Here is a 14,509-nt window from a genome sequence, read left to right as displayed (position 1 = left end):
ATGGGTGGTGTGTGTCTTCCTCCACCCCGGGTCCTCTACCAGAGGCCTGGGAGTTTGAGGGCTCTGTGCAGGATCTGAGTTGTTCCTAGCACTGCACTCTTCTGGACAGAGAGCTCTGATGTGGTTCCTGGGATCTGTTGAAGCCACTCTCCCAGCCCCAAGTGCCCCTACCACCCCTGGGACCACTTTGGCCTTCCCTTTCCACATCCTCTCTAGTTCTTCCTTTAGACCCTGGTACTTCTCCAGCTTCTCATCCTCCTTCTTCCTGATGTTGCTGTCACTTGGCACTGCTACATCTATCACCACTGCTGTCTCCTGGTCCTTGTCTACTACCACGATGTCCGGTTGATTGGTCAATACCTGCCTGTCTGTCTGGATCTGGAAGTCCCACAGGATCTTAGCCCTGTCTTTCTCCACAACCTTCTGTGGAATCTCCCATCTGGACTTGGGAGGGTCTGGCCATACACTGTGCTGAAGTTCCTGTACACAAGGCCAGCTACTTGGTTGTGCCATTCAGTGTATGCTGTTCCTGCCTGCAGCTTACACCCTGCCACTATATAGATATATATATGTGTCCCTCGTATGTATGTATGTATGTATGTATGTATGTATATATATATATATATATATATATATATATATATATATACACAAACACACAAACATACACATACACACACATATACATACTGTAAAATTGGCACATTCTACCTATTCTAAAATTAACATATATAAAATTGGCATACTCTATCAGAATTGAAGGGGCAGGATGGGTAATTTTAATCAAAGAGGAAGTCTTCATCAGTTGCACTTGACTGCTAGTGACTTCACAGATGCATTCTTGGCAGCAGTCAATAAGTATTTTGTCACTACTTCCTTCTGGATTTTTTTTTTAATTCCCAATCTAGCAAACAGCTCTGGGATCTCCTGGTGGTCTCCTGTCTGCAAAGTAACCAGGTCTAATCCTGCTTAACTTGTTTTAAGATTAGCCAGATCAGTTAAATAAAGGTCGAATTTTGTTGATTGTTTAGCTTGCGTATTAATTGTGTATGCTGCCCAGTGTTGCATGCAAGTGAGATGTGTGGCTATATAAATTAGATAGAGAGATAGAGATAGAGATAGAGATAGAGATAGAGATAGAGATAGAGATAGAGATAGAGATAGAGATAGAGATAGAGATAGAGATGACCCCACTCAAGTTCTACTTACCTTGCTTTTTTTTCCCCCTCTGTTCCCTTCCAAACAAAGCTGTGGGGCTCCAGCCATCCTTCATTTTTATTTTCCAAGAATGACTCCAGGATCTATTCTTGTGGTCTTCCACCAATGTCAGATGTCTTTGTCTTCTGTTGGGGCTTTGTTAAGAAGTTTAAAGTCTGGCACATAGGCACTGTACACATGCTTCTAAATAAGCCGGTTTGGTCTAGTGGTTAAGGTGCTGGGCTAGAAACCAGGAGACTGTGAGTTCTAGTCCCTCCTTAGGCATGAAAGCCGCCTGCATGACCTTGGGCCAGTCCCCCTCTCTCAGCCCAACCCACCTCACAGGGTTGTTGTTGTGGGGAAAATAGGAGGAGGAAGGAGTATTAGATATGTTTGCCGCTTTGAGTTATTTATAAAAATAATAAAGGCGGGATAGACAATAAATAAATAAACATAAAATAAAGGTTGATCAGTGGCCTTTGTTTTGCACAACATGCTTGCTAGGGGTTCATGGAACTATGATGGTTTTGCATATTATAGGAACTGTCAACAAACTGCAGAAGCCGGATCCACAAAACGCAGAGGGGCCAGAACAAAACTGGCTAATTGGTGTGTCACTGTGTCTTGCAAATTTGCTTTTAGTTTTCTCCCCCTCTTCCTCCTCTGCCACCTTCCCCTTTCCCATTTTGTGGTCGGTTCCTGCCCTCTAGTGATGAGTTGAGGCATTTCTCAACATGATCGAAAATTAGGATCTTGGCAGGAAACTCAGGTTCTGCCTTGCAATCATGACATCCCCCAATCACAAAAAAGGACAAGTATTACCATCACTGGGGGAAACTCCAGGTTCTGTAGAAGTACACCAGGGAGGGACCTCCAGAGCATCCCAGGAAGGCCGGGGCATGCTTTGCAGGGATGGACCATTGACCACGTTTTGACAGGCAAGAGAAGAGATTCAGTGACATCCAAGGACAGTGAAGGAATTGGAAGGGGGCCTGGTGGTTGCATTCATTTAACACAATGACTGGGTGTGTCCAGTGCACTCAACTGGAGCTAAAATAGTTTGTGGTCCAATGCACCATGGGAACTCAGATATCACGCCTTTCCCCGTCTGTGTGTCAGCACGATACAAACATGCCTCCTATTTATTTATTTTTTTCCTATTGCATCCATAGGACATTCTCTTCAATCTCATCCCCAACTCATGAGTGAAATAAGATGAGGGCACTCTTAGCTGTACCATAGTTGTTATTGATTGATTGAAGTCTACATAAGGGTCCACAGGGCAAAATATTGATGATATACAAAAGTAAATACTGAAAATACCAATAACGATATCAAACAAATAACAGTATAACATATAACAGTATTTAAAAAACAGTGAAGTAATCAACCAGTAGTGTACAGATGTCCCCTGAAAGCCCCCAAATAATTGGATAAAACAAGCTTAAAATGAAGCCAGAAACTGTCAGCTCCTGTGATGACCCTAGACGGGGTCACACTCCCCCTACTTGGATTCACAGCTACTTGATGAACCAGTAAATGAACCAGTCTACGCCAGAGTGCCTTCACCCAGTTTTGCCTGGTGCACCAATTGGAGCCCTTTCTGGAGTGGGCTGCCTGGTTGCCTGGTGACAGTGTTTTATGCCTTCATCATTTGGTGGCTGGATTACTGCACAACACATTATACAGGGCTGTCTTTGAAGACTATCCAGAAACTGCAATTGGGGCAGAATGCAATAGCCAGGATGCTGCTTTTGCAAACCTGCAATGGCTACTGAGAAGTTTCCAAACAAAATTTAAGTGCTCGTTTTAACTATAAAGTCCTACGTGGCTTGGTGCCTCATGTCAGCCTTGCAAAGTCGTCCAGGCAAGAAGCACATCCAGAAGTTCTAGCTCTGCTTTATTGTAAGGTTACATTAACAGAATCTTGCAAGTCGGAAAGTACATCTCTCCTCCCTTGCCTTTACAGTCCAAGTGTCAGACTCCCCAATCAAATGTTCTCAGAACATCTTTATCAAACTCACATCCATCCCCAAGCAACCCGTGTCAGCAGACTGCAAGTAGCCAGCAGGGAGGCGGAGTCTGACTTGAGTGTGAATTATTTTGTTTGGGTTAGATGCTTCTGCCCCAAGGTTAACGGCCAGCATACCGTCCAAGCCATCTGCTGGCACGGGGAGGTGCACACCTCTGAGGGTAGTAAGGGTGGGGGGAATGAGAGGCTTTTGTAAGTTTAAACTACAGAATGCACGGGAAATGCCATTCACAACTTTTACCTTGTATTGAACGCTATGCTTCATTAAACAGCTAAATGAGCCGAGGCCTATGGACTGTCATTGAATGAATGCTCGAGTGTTCTGGTCATTATACCAGAAACAATTGAGGGTCCCTTGTGAGATGCTTGCCACACGCCCATTGCTTCTGTGGGCTCAGCTGCCTCTTATCTGACCATTGTCTAGTCTGTGGCTCTTCCTCCTGTCTCCCAAGGTCATTCCCACAGACTATTACATCCAGTTACCTTCAGGAGTGTATCCTTCAAAGTTAATCTTCCTGTCCTGGATGCTGCAGATCTCCCCCACCCCCCACCCCGCACCTTTGAAGGGAATGTAAGGTGGGAGTCCAGCAGCAGATCTTCTCAGGGCTGTCCATGACCATGGAACAGCCTCCACCCAGAAATTGTGCCTATCTATAATTTTATCCTTTAGGAAGGCAGTGAAATCAGGTCTGGGGGCAGGGGGGCTAGATTGTTTACTTTTGCTACCTTTTTAGATTGGACACTGGAATTAGTTCTTGATTTTATTCCTGCTGATTCTGCCCATTTAAATTGCTTTTTAATTGGTTCCAGGTATGCTGTATGTTTTTAGCATTTTAGGTTCATGTTTCTTCTTTTCATGTTCTGACTGTGAAGGATCTGGACTAGAAGATGGCAAAGAAAGAAAATGATGTGATAGATAGCTAGAGAGAGAGAGACAGACAGACAGACTGACCAACAGACAGATTTATTTGTTTGGCCATCAGATATTACATGGGCTCAGCTGTTGTGTTTTGTCAACCTGGGTTTTAAGTTTTGCATATGTGTGATCCCCTCTAGCAAGTGCAGGACTGTCCTGAGCAGCATGGAGGATAAAGCAGAGGGTCAGAAGAATGGGGGGACTACGATTCCCAGAGTTCCCAGCTAGCAGAACATTTTGAGGATGATAGATCCAAACATTTGGAAAACACAAAGTTTGTTCTCTGGCGGGGAAGTGCAGTAGCACCAGACCAATTCACCAGGCCAGCCGGGCATCCAAGTGATAGAATAAAACCAGATGTTTTTCTCACTTTGCAAACATTCCTATTCACTTCACCCTCAGCTATCAAGGGAAGAAGCCTGTGCCATTTGCACTAAAGCTGAAAACGTCATGGAGAAGTGTGTGCACCATCTTACTATTCCCCCCGTGATTTGACATCACGAGTTGTAGTCTCTACAGGGTCAGCAAGTGGCTCGAGCAAAGCGACGTTAGACGAGTTTGCCTTAATGCAAAAAACAGACATGGGGTGTTATATATGGGAAGAGGAAAAAATACCACAGCTGGATGGGGTTAGTAAACTTCTCTGGAGCAGAAAAAGGTGAAGAAAGGGAACTGCCCGTCAGACTCAGTGCAAAATTGTGAGTTTTCTTTTTCTGTCATCACCTGAAAAGAGGAAAAATTGGCAAGGGTTTTGCCTCCTTTTTAGTAGAAATGCATATTGCAAAGAGCTTGGAATGGGGATCTCTGGGTGTCTGCTTGTGTTGCTGTGCAAAGTAGGAGATACAGCGATGGATGCTGAATTCAAAAATAAATGCATGGGTTCATTATAAGGGCCATAATAATAAATTAATAGTCAGCCATCTCTTATGGACCTAATCTAAACCATTGATAATTTTTGCCTATTGAGTTGATTTCTTTTCATTTTGTATTCTGAGTATTTGTGTCTGCAAGATGACTCCAGGGATTTTTATGTAAAATCCCATTTCTTCTTTTTATGGCAGCCCGAAAAAGTGAATAGCTAGATGAAGAAGGAGGGAAGACGCTGGTCAGTGCCACCATTAAATTGAGCAGAAAACCAAATTTTCTGTTAGTTAAAGCACTCTCTTTCCACATGCTTCAGCCATCACTCCAAAAGTGAATTATGCATCAGTCAGGAACAGTCCAGTTCCTGCTCTCAAGCTTGCAGTCCAAAAGGAAGAAGATAATGCAAAATGAGGAAGAAAAAATATTTCTGTTGATGAAATCAACAGCTCGATGAAATCAAGAGAGTTTTGTGCCGGTGGTATGATGAACTGTGTACTGTTAATGAACACTGAGAGAGGGCTGGTGGCTAAGCTAAGCACCTTCATTATTTTTGCTTTAGACTCCTTTAGGATATTCTTTATTCTTTAACCTTCCCTGAACAAGAGATAGTTTTGTGGGGGAAGGAAAAGGGAGATCACTCATTTCTAGCATTGTGGGTTGGGAGGGATCACTAAAGAAATGCATGAGTTCTAATGATGTTGTTGGTATTGTTTACTCATTTCCATCTGTAGGCAGGGAGAAAGAGCAGGTGGGAGAGGTTAATTTTCAAAGCCCCCTTCCTCGTTCTGAGAATGATGGGACTTGAAGTCCAACATATGGAGGGCACTACGTTGCAAAAGCATGCCTCAAGCAATATCAGGTGTGCATTAGCAGCAGTTTGCTTCTTGCCAAAATGAGAGAGAGCGAGAGCATTTTAAGTAATTAATTATTTTAATTAACTAATTAATAAACTTTTAGAAACCCTTTTAATAAAACAAAAGCAAAACCCTCACCAGCTTTTTCGAAGGTCAGGTTTTCTGCTTTCTCCCATCACTAGGTTTCAATTGCCAACTTTAGTGCTGGCAATCTGCGCTTAATTGCCAGGCTTGAAGTAGGTACAACAGATCATCTACCTTTTGCCTTCAAACAGAAGAAGGCATTCATTCATCCCAGGTATGCAGTTCTTCTCCAAAACACAAAATATAGAGTCTTTGTGATGCTGCAAATGTGTCATTTGGGGGGAGGGTGGTTATTCAATTGAAGGAGCATTAGGAAGAATGCAGGAGACAACAAAATTAAGCAAAGTGTAATTGATGGTTTAGATCTGCAGGTCCAGCCTTGGGTTGTTTCATTTCTAGAATTGCACGCCCATTGTGAGTGTCCAGAACTAGACAGGTGATGGATTCTGACTGAATACTGATAATTAAAAGAAGCTTCCTGTTTGATAATGGAACCAGTGACCCAGAAAGATAGAGGGCTCTCCATAGCTGGATATAACTAAGCAGAGGGCAGCCATTTATCAGGGATGCTTCAATTTGGATTTTTGCACTGAATAGAAGGTTCAACTGATGGTCTAAATGGCCTTTTGCCATTCTAGGATTCTGTCATTCAGTAGGTTATTAAGACCTGGGGAAGAATTGGGCCAAGGATTATTTTTAGGAGGAGGGTTAGGAAATTCATGGAAGAGAGCAGGTCTACAAATGGCTATTGGCTATGATGACTGTAGGGAACCATGTTCAAGGACATTCAACTACTGAATACCAGTCTCCCTCAGGCAACCAGAAAAAGAGGATTAGGGCCATCAACTTTTGCTGAAGGGTTTCCCAGAGATATCTGCTTAGCTACTGGGGGAAGGGAAAAGTTGGACTTGATAGACCTCATTGTCCTGATGGGGCAAGATTCACACACTATTTTTATGATGTGAAGCATGTACATCTGTGAGTTTGTTGCCTTCATTTTTTCAGTATGAGGCTGAAGGCTCTTAGGCAAAATAATACAGGGTATTATTTGCTCTTTTCTCCAGAACAGAAATGAGTGAAAAGATGGCCTCAAACTGGACTACCCCAACACAGAACTGGACCTCAGTGACTGAGTTCATACTGATTGGCCTTTCCAACAATCCTGAGACCCAGAAGGTTCTATTTACAATATTCCTGGTAATCTACCTGCTGATCTTGGCAGGGAACATACTCATTGTGATCACCATTGCACTGGACCAGGGCCTTCACACCCCCATGTACTTCTTCTTGAGCAACCTCTCTTTCATTGACATCTGCCACTCCACTGTCACGGTGCCCAAGATGCTGGTTGATTTCCTGTCAACTGAGAAGACCATCTCATTTGGAGGCTGTGTAGCTCAGATGTTTTTCCTTCATCTCTTTGCCTGCACTGAGATCTTTCTCCTTACCATCATGGCCTACGATCGCTATGTAGCCATCTGCAACCCAATGCACTATCTCAGTATCATGAACCATAAGGTCTGCCTGCTCTTGGCAGGCACAATCTGGCTTGGTGGTACCATCCATTCCCTTGCTTTGACTGGCATGACAATCAGACTCCCCTATTGTGGCCCTAAGATTGTGGACAACTTCTTCTGTGATGTTCCTCCAGTCATAAAGCTTGCCTGTACTGACACATATGTCATTGAGATCCTGATTGTGTCCAACTCAGGCCTGATCTCCGTGGTCTGCTTCGTGGTGCTCGTGGCCTCCTATGGCGTCATCTTGGTCTCCCTCCGTACCCGTTTGGTTGCGGGTCAGCGCAAGGCACTCTCCACCTGTGCAGCACATTTGACAGTGGTGACTCTCTTCCTGGGACACTGCATCTTCATTTATTCCCGTCCTTCCACAAGTTTGGCAGAGGACAAGGTGGTCTCAGTCTTCTTCACCGCAGTGACTCCACTGCTCAACCCCATTATCTATACCTTGAGGAACGAAGATATGATACGGGCCATGAAAAAATTGCTTGGCCGGAAGGTAGACACAGAGAAGTGAGAACTTAGGCATAATAGGAGAAACTGCTCAGTAAAGATATCTAACCAAATGTGAGTGGGGTGGCCCCGAACAGAGGAGCATCAATAAACCAAGCCTGGGGCCTCCATGGATCTCACACCTTTTATGAGATCATCATGCAAAGGCAGAATGGGGGACCTCAAACACAATCTGGCCACTCAGAACAGGCTGCAGAATGGCTTCACCCCTTCTCCGTGTGCCGTGTACAATTCAGGAAGCTTGGAGCATAAATTCCATGAAGATTGGTAGTTTGATTAAATTAAATGTTTTGAAAATAATGCAAAGTTCGGCACTATCCTTTCCCTTCCCTTCCCTTCCTCTTCTTTTTGTTAAAAATAGACTGAAAACAATTAGTCAATGGTTTTCTCCCATATGTCAAACTTTTCTTTGTTCCAATGCCATCTTATGTTCTGATGCCTGTGGTTTTATATTGAGAGAGAGAGAGAGAGAGACAGACAGACAGACAGACAGACAGACATGCACACACATACACACACACATACTTATATACATATATACATATTGTACATACATGTATACATATATACATATATATATATTTTTATGGGTGGGCCTGGGGATAACAGAGACTTGGAAATGCAGCATAATGGCTTCACTCTTTGGTGTCCAAGTTCTTTGACCTGCGATGGGTACATGCATACTATATATAAAACTCTTTCCCTGTGTACCCCTATGTGCCTCGACTGGATGAGCAAAGAAGACCTCAGTATGTGCTCCAGCAAGACTTTCATCACCCCCAGCCTCTCCTTGCTCAGGGCCATCCCCACCAAGAATCCTGCATGAAGGATCCCTGGGTGAGGAAGTATTACAGGCCATGTCCCTGTTCTAATTGAGCTGCACACAGTTGCTCTGTGAAAAGATCCTAGTGGCTTCTGATGATAAAATTGAGGGGTTTATTATCACATTATTATGTTGATATAGCTTGGAAGGATTTAGATCCTCTTGAAAAAGATCGACAATTAATTGTAATCAATAAAAAAGTAACATCTCCATGTTAATCTCAGGTCTGATGATGTCAAAGATTCCCCTGTGCAGCTTTCCCTTGGCAACAGTGCAGTTTTGTTTTGGGACTTTCCAGCCTAGCTTACAATATATCCCTTGGATTTCCTGGTGGGGTTCTATCCAAGTAATTGCCAAGGTGACTTTGCTCAGCTTCTAAGAACATCCAAGGGAAAACTGTAAGAAGTACATCCTGCTTCCTCCTTCTCGGGACCAACATTTGCCAGCCTAGGATGCTGACAGGGGCTTGAAAGGGCAGGGGGCCACAGGGGTGTGTCTCAATCCCTTTGAATACACATGTGTTTAATGGGACCAGTTCATCCTTTCACTTGCTTTCCATTGTGCCTTAATCAATGGAAAGAAAATTAGCTTTCTGCGCAAGTTCACTTTGTGCCACTTCACATGGCAGACAGGAACTCCGTAGCAAATGTTCTTCCATGCCAAATCAATAACACTACGAAGAAAGTGCAAAGCTGGAACCACAAGTTCAATCAGAACTCTTGACACTGACATGCTAGTTTTCTTGGGGAGGGGTCCCCTGGAAAGAGCATTCAGTTGCAAACACCATTTCTTTGGGATCTCGCCCAGCTGCAGGTTGGCAGCAAAGGGCAAAATCAAACCAGAAGCAATGTTTCAGCCCATGGTTTTAGAGTGAAAAGTCCGATATGAGGACTCGGTTGAGTCAAGCTCAGCTCCTGGTGACTTCCATGTCTACATTTTTTAAATTGTTTGTTTGTTTATGTATTTATTTATCTATCTATCTATCTATCTATCTATCTATCTATCTATCTATCTATCTATCTATCTATCATATTTTTATCGCCGCCCATCTCCCACATATGGGGGACTCTGGGCAGTTCACAATAAAACAGTTTAAAATGCATTAAAATCATAAATAATATCATTCATCAATAAATATCAATATAAAATGTAATGAGATCCAAGTGATAGCAGATTTAATTCCACCCAAAGGGGGACGAGATCAGTCCCAGCAGGGCTAGGGAACCAACCAGCCCAAGAGTGGCTCTTCCTCTCCCCACTCCAGGCAAAGTGACAAAACCAGCCCTTCAATCGTTCCCTGAAGTCCAAAAGGAGGCCAGCCTCACTTCCGGGGGAAGGATGTTCCAAAGGGTGGGAGCTGCTGCAGAGAAGGCCCGCCTCCTGAACCCTGCCAGATGGGGTTCTTGTGCAGACGGGGTCCACAGCATGCCCTTCCCGCATGAGCGGGTGGGACTACATCCTTGTAGTTTAACATCATGGAAATAGTTTACCCTTGCTCTCTCCAAGATTATTTTTTAGTTTCCAGTCTAACTTACAAACCTGTCATCTCCTGGTGGTCTCCCACCCAAACATCAAACAGTTGTTTTGTTTTGTTTTGAGTTCTGTTCCATATTGCCACCTAGTAGTGCTCTACTCAGCTGAACCCTCCCCACTGTAATACATGATAAATAGTGTAATAAATAGTGTAATAAGTAATACTAAGCAGAACAGAAACCAAAGGTTTTCAATTGCCTCTACCTCAGTCCACCCACATCTTCATCAATAGCAGCAAAAAAAGAAATATTCAGTGGGAAACAGCTTGAAGGGAAGAGGTTAGAAATAGCCTCACTTGGTCCATGGTCCCAGTTTCAGCTTAGAGGGCTTGGCAAATGTTTTGTAGGTCTTTCCTTTTTTAAAACCTTGGAAAATTCTTAGATTTGGCTCTTAGTAAGACAAATAGGGCTGAGAAAGAGAAATTTCCAAGCTCAGCGTGACCCTGTGCCTTTAATCTTCTCAGAGTCATCATCAGCAAGCTCTCTCTGAGATTCCCATAAACAGAGAAGAAGGAAGGCTTCCACAGATGCTTTTCTCCAATCTCTGATATTTAGGGTATACTACCTCTAATCATGGAGGTTTCACCTAGCTTTCCTAGCTAATGGGTGTTCCAAACATCTCCACTGTTTCATCTCTAGGAAATGGTCTAACACCCATTTTAAGTGAAATAGCTGTTCCTGTTTATTCTTGGATCTCAACCTGTGATGTTAAAGGGAATCAGATTGGATGGGGGTTAGATTTTTGTAAATAGAGGTGTCCAGACCAGGTTGTTCTGGCTGATCTTGGCTGATGTTAAAAATAGCTCATCAGGGTTGGACTTGGTTAGTATTTGGATGGAAGATCACCAGGAATTCCCTGGGCTGTAAACTAGACTAGGAAGTCAAAATGCCAATGCAAGCTACGTATAGAGATTTCTCCATGAAGTTAGCCGGAGGAAGCCACCTTGAAAGGATCTTCACTCTTTTTCAAGGCTAGAGATAAGCAACATGGAGTCTTCCAGATATTCTGGATGACAGAATTCCATAAATTCCTGGCACTACTGCCAAAAGTGATGGATTATGGGTGCTGTAGTCCAAAACACGTGGTGACATTTTTCTGCCACACTCTGCTGTAATGTTTTGGGGATTCTTGTGCTTTTCTCCCTCTGCACAATACCAAGAATCCAACTCTTCAAAGCCTAAGAAGTCTTGTTAAACAACTCCAAGATTAACTTTGCAGTTTCCAAAACTTTGGGCTGCTTGCTCAACTTCCCTAGAGACCTAATTGCTGTTGCTTCCGAGTTTAATCCTCAAAGCATTATGACCTCCCAATAACTGTTATGAACTATTACTCACTTAGAATTATATTTAGGAGCAAGTTGCAAGGATGGAGCAAAATGTGTGTGATCCATGTTCACCACTCCACTTTTTTTGGAGGTGTATTTTAACAAGAGAGCGATTTTCCAGAATCAAAAGTAGTGAAAAGGATCACATGAGATTGCTTCCGTGCTGGTATTTTTCAGTGCAAACAGACCAACTCCCTGCCCATTTTATTTTGAGTTATGAGGATTTTGGATTAATATGAGAATCAATTTGACTAGTTAAGCAGGTATCATTTACTTCCAAAGGAAGAATTAAACTGCTAAAGGGGACATTTTTCTTATCATGGCATCCTGGAAGAAATAACACAGTTTTGAAGATCGTACCTCCAGATCACCTTAATTTCTTTAAACCAAGCTCTGTGGCTTCTCCTAAAACATTGTTCTTTTAAAGCTGAACATTAGGCATTTATTCCAAGATAAAACTGTCCTGATCATCGCAAACACCAGCAAGGTATGTACGTAGTATTTTCTTTCTACTACAAAAGGTTGATTTGCAGACATCTATCTTTTAAAAGCAATACATTGGTGTGGGGTGGGGGGAGAGAATATAAGAGAAAGAAACTGAAATTCTAAATTTGGGGAAAGTTAGACCGCTGAACCTAACTATAGCTAATTCCGAAAACAATACATGATTACTCATTGTCTATCCAGAGCGCTGCTGGTGTTCTACGTTTGCACCACACCGGTGCAGAAAAATAAGTAATAATTCAGTGCCACGAGACCCCTGTGCTGCAGTTTAAACAAGCTTCTCGGCCATAGTATTGCAAAGGTCATTTCCCAAATGTGTGAAATACATAAGGAGCCCTCTGATGAACAGCAGCATCATCCATTGTGCTGGTGAAAAGTTCAGCATGCTGCGCATTAACAACACACTTCCAGTTTTTCAGCACAGACCTCAGAGCAAATTGTTTACATAATAGCATTTGGCACTCACAGAGACTCACACACCACACACACAGCACTTAGTTCTAGTGATCTATACAAAATTGTACACACAGAATGCAAAGTATGACCTTTTTAGGCTACTTGGAATTGAGGCTCTTTAGAGGGAGCGAGGGAGGGAGGGAGGGGAAATGTGATTGAGGCCAATGCATAATACAGATGAATTGTTTCCTCTCTGAAAGTGTTGGAATTTGACGACTTCTCCTGACAGATAATGCAGGGAGAATCAGAACAGATAAAATGAAATACTTTTTCATGCAGTACATATTCAAATTGTACGATGTGATGCCCAGAGTTGTGGTGATAGCAACTAACCGGCTATTTTAAGAGGACTGGATAGACTCATGGGGGATCTTAATGGCTGCAAATATTTTTTATTATTGGTTTTAGTAATTATTAGTAATATTATACAAATAATACTATTATTTAGTTATTATTAGTTATTATTAGAACTTTATTAGTTTTCAGAATGTAATTCAAGTACATAATATAGAATATAGAACAGCTAGACTACAGAACTAAAGAAAAAAGAAAAACTAAAAAAGTGCAGCACAGAGAGAGAACAGAAACAGAAAGCGACTTCTGACCTTCTCCAATAGAGGTATAAATACATTTACAAATAGAATCTCCTACCATTAGTTAAACCTTAGTAACATTATTTCTATCAAATCAAACCATCTAATCATCAAAACCCAAAATTAAAACATTTTTTCTGACACAAGCAAGCAGTCTAAAAGTGGTTGCCAAATAAAAACAAATCCAGAAACAGTCTTTTCTCTTATCAGTGCTGCTAACTTGGCCATTTGGGCCAGCTCCATCAGTTTGATAATCCAGCCCTCCGCTGTAGGTATTTGTGGATCTTTCCATCTTTGTGCATGTAAAATTCTTGCTGCTGTTATCATAAATGCAAGCAAAGTCCCATGTTGTTTCTCAAGCTGCTTCTCCATCAAACCTAAGAGAAACAGTTCTGCATTTTTTTGTAAGTCTACTTGAAGTACCTTTTAAATATTAGCACATATTTGGCCTTTTCAGAAGTCACTGAAGACGATAGAAAGTTCCTTCACTGAGAGAACGTTTCCAACAAACATTTGTTACTCCATTATACATTTTTGACAAGTTATCAGGAGTCAAATACCAACGATACATCATTTTATAAAAGTTCTCTTTTAGGTTATCATTCAGACTAAATTTCAAACCTCTGCTCCACATGTTCTCCCATTGCTCCAACATAATATTGTATCCAAAATTCTTAGCCCACCTAATCATACATTCTTTGACGTGTTCGTCTTCTAAATTAATCTGTAACAACATTTTATACATCTTCGTAATAATATGTTCATCATTGTACAGAGTTCCATTTCCAATTGAGTTGTTTCGTTAACAAATCTGAAATTCTTTTTATCCACTTTAAAACATTCTAACAATTGTAGATATGTAAACCAATGACATGTAAAACCTTCCAACTCCAACAATTCCCTTGTTCTAAGCTTCGGTTTACCCTCTTCAAAATTTAACAAATCTTTATAATTTAACCATCTTGTTCCCCCCACATTTTCTCTTCTAACAAAGGCTTCATGAGGTGACAACCACAACAGTACATGAGGAGACAGTCTAGCTTTATATTTGTTCCAAACCCTCATTATGGCACTTCTAACAAAATGGTTTTTAAAATCTTTATTGACTTTAATTTAATTTAATTTAATTTAATTTAATTTAATTTAATTTAATTTAATTTAATTTAATTTAATTTAATTTAATTTAATTTAATTTAACAGATAGGCGTGCCACCCAAATCTCAATTTGTGCCCTTCGAGTTGCAATGATTTCCTGTTCTTCACAGTTATCCATTCATCCAAAGCAAACAACAGGCGTCA

General features: G+C 41.8%; 1 protein-coding gene across 1 annotated transcript; it reads left to right on the top strand.

The window, feature by feature from the left end:
• The first annotated feature begins 5,803 nt into the window (after positions 1-5,803).
• LOC134497449 (olfactory receptor 4E1-like) lies at positions 5,804-7,981 on the top strand. The gene is made up of 2 exons (XM_063303109.1): positions 5,804-5,815; positions 7,061-7,981. Exons 1-2 carry the CDS (start codon positions 5,804-5,806, stop codon positions 7,979-7,981), a joined length of 933 nt encoding a protein of 310 aa, XP_063159179.1.
• The last annotated feature ends 6,528 nt before the right edge of the window (positions 7,982-14,509 follow it).

The sequence above is a fragment of the Candoia aspera genome, chromosome 4, assembly GCF_035149785.1.
Source record: "Candoia aspera isolate rCanAsp1 chromosome 4, rCanAsp1.hap2, whole genome shotgun sequence".
NCBI lineage: Eukaryota > Metazoa > Chordata > Lepidosauria > Squamata > Boidae > Candoia > Candoia aspera.
Note: the sequence above shows the minus strand (reverse complement) of the source record. Positions and strands in the feature narration are given on the sequence as shown.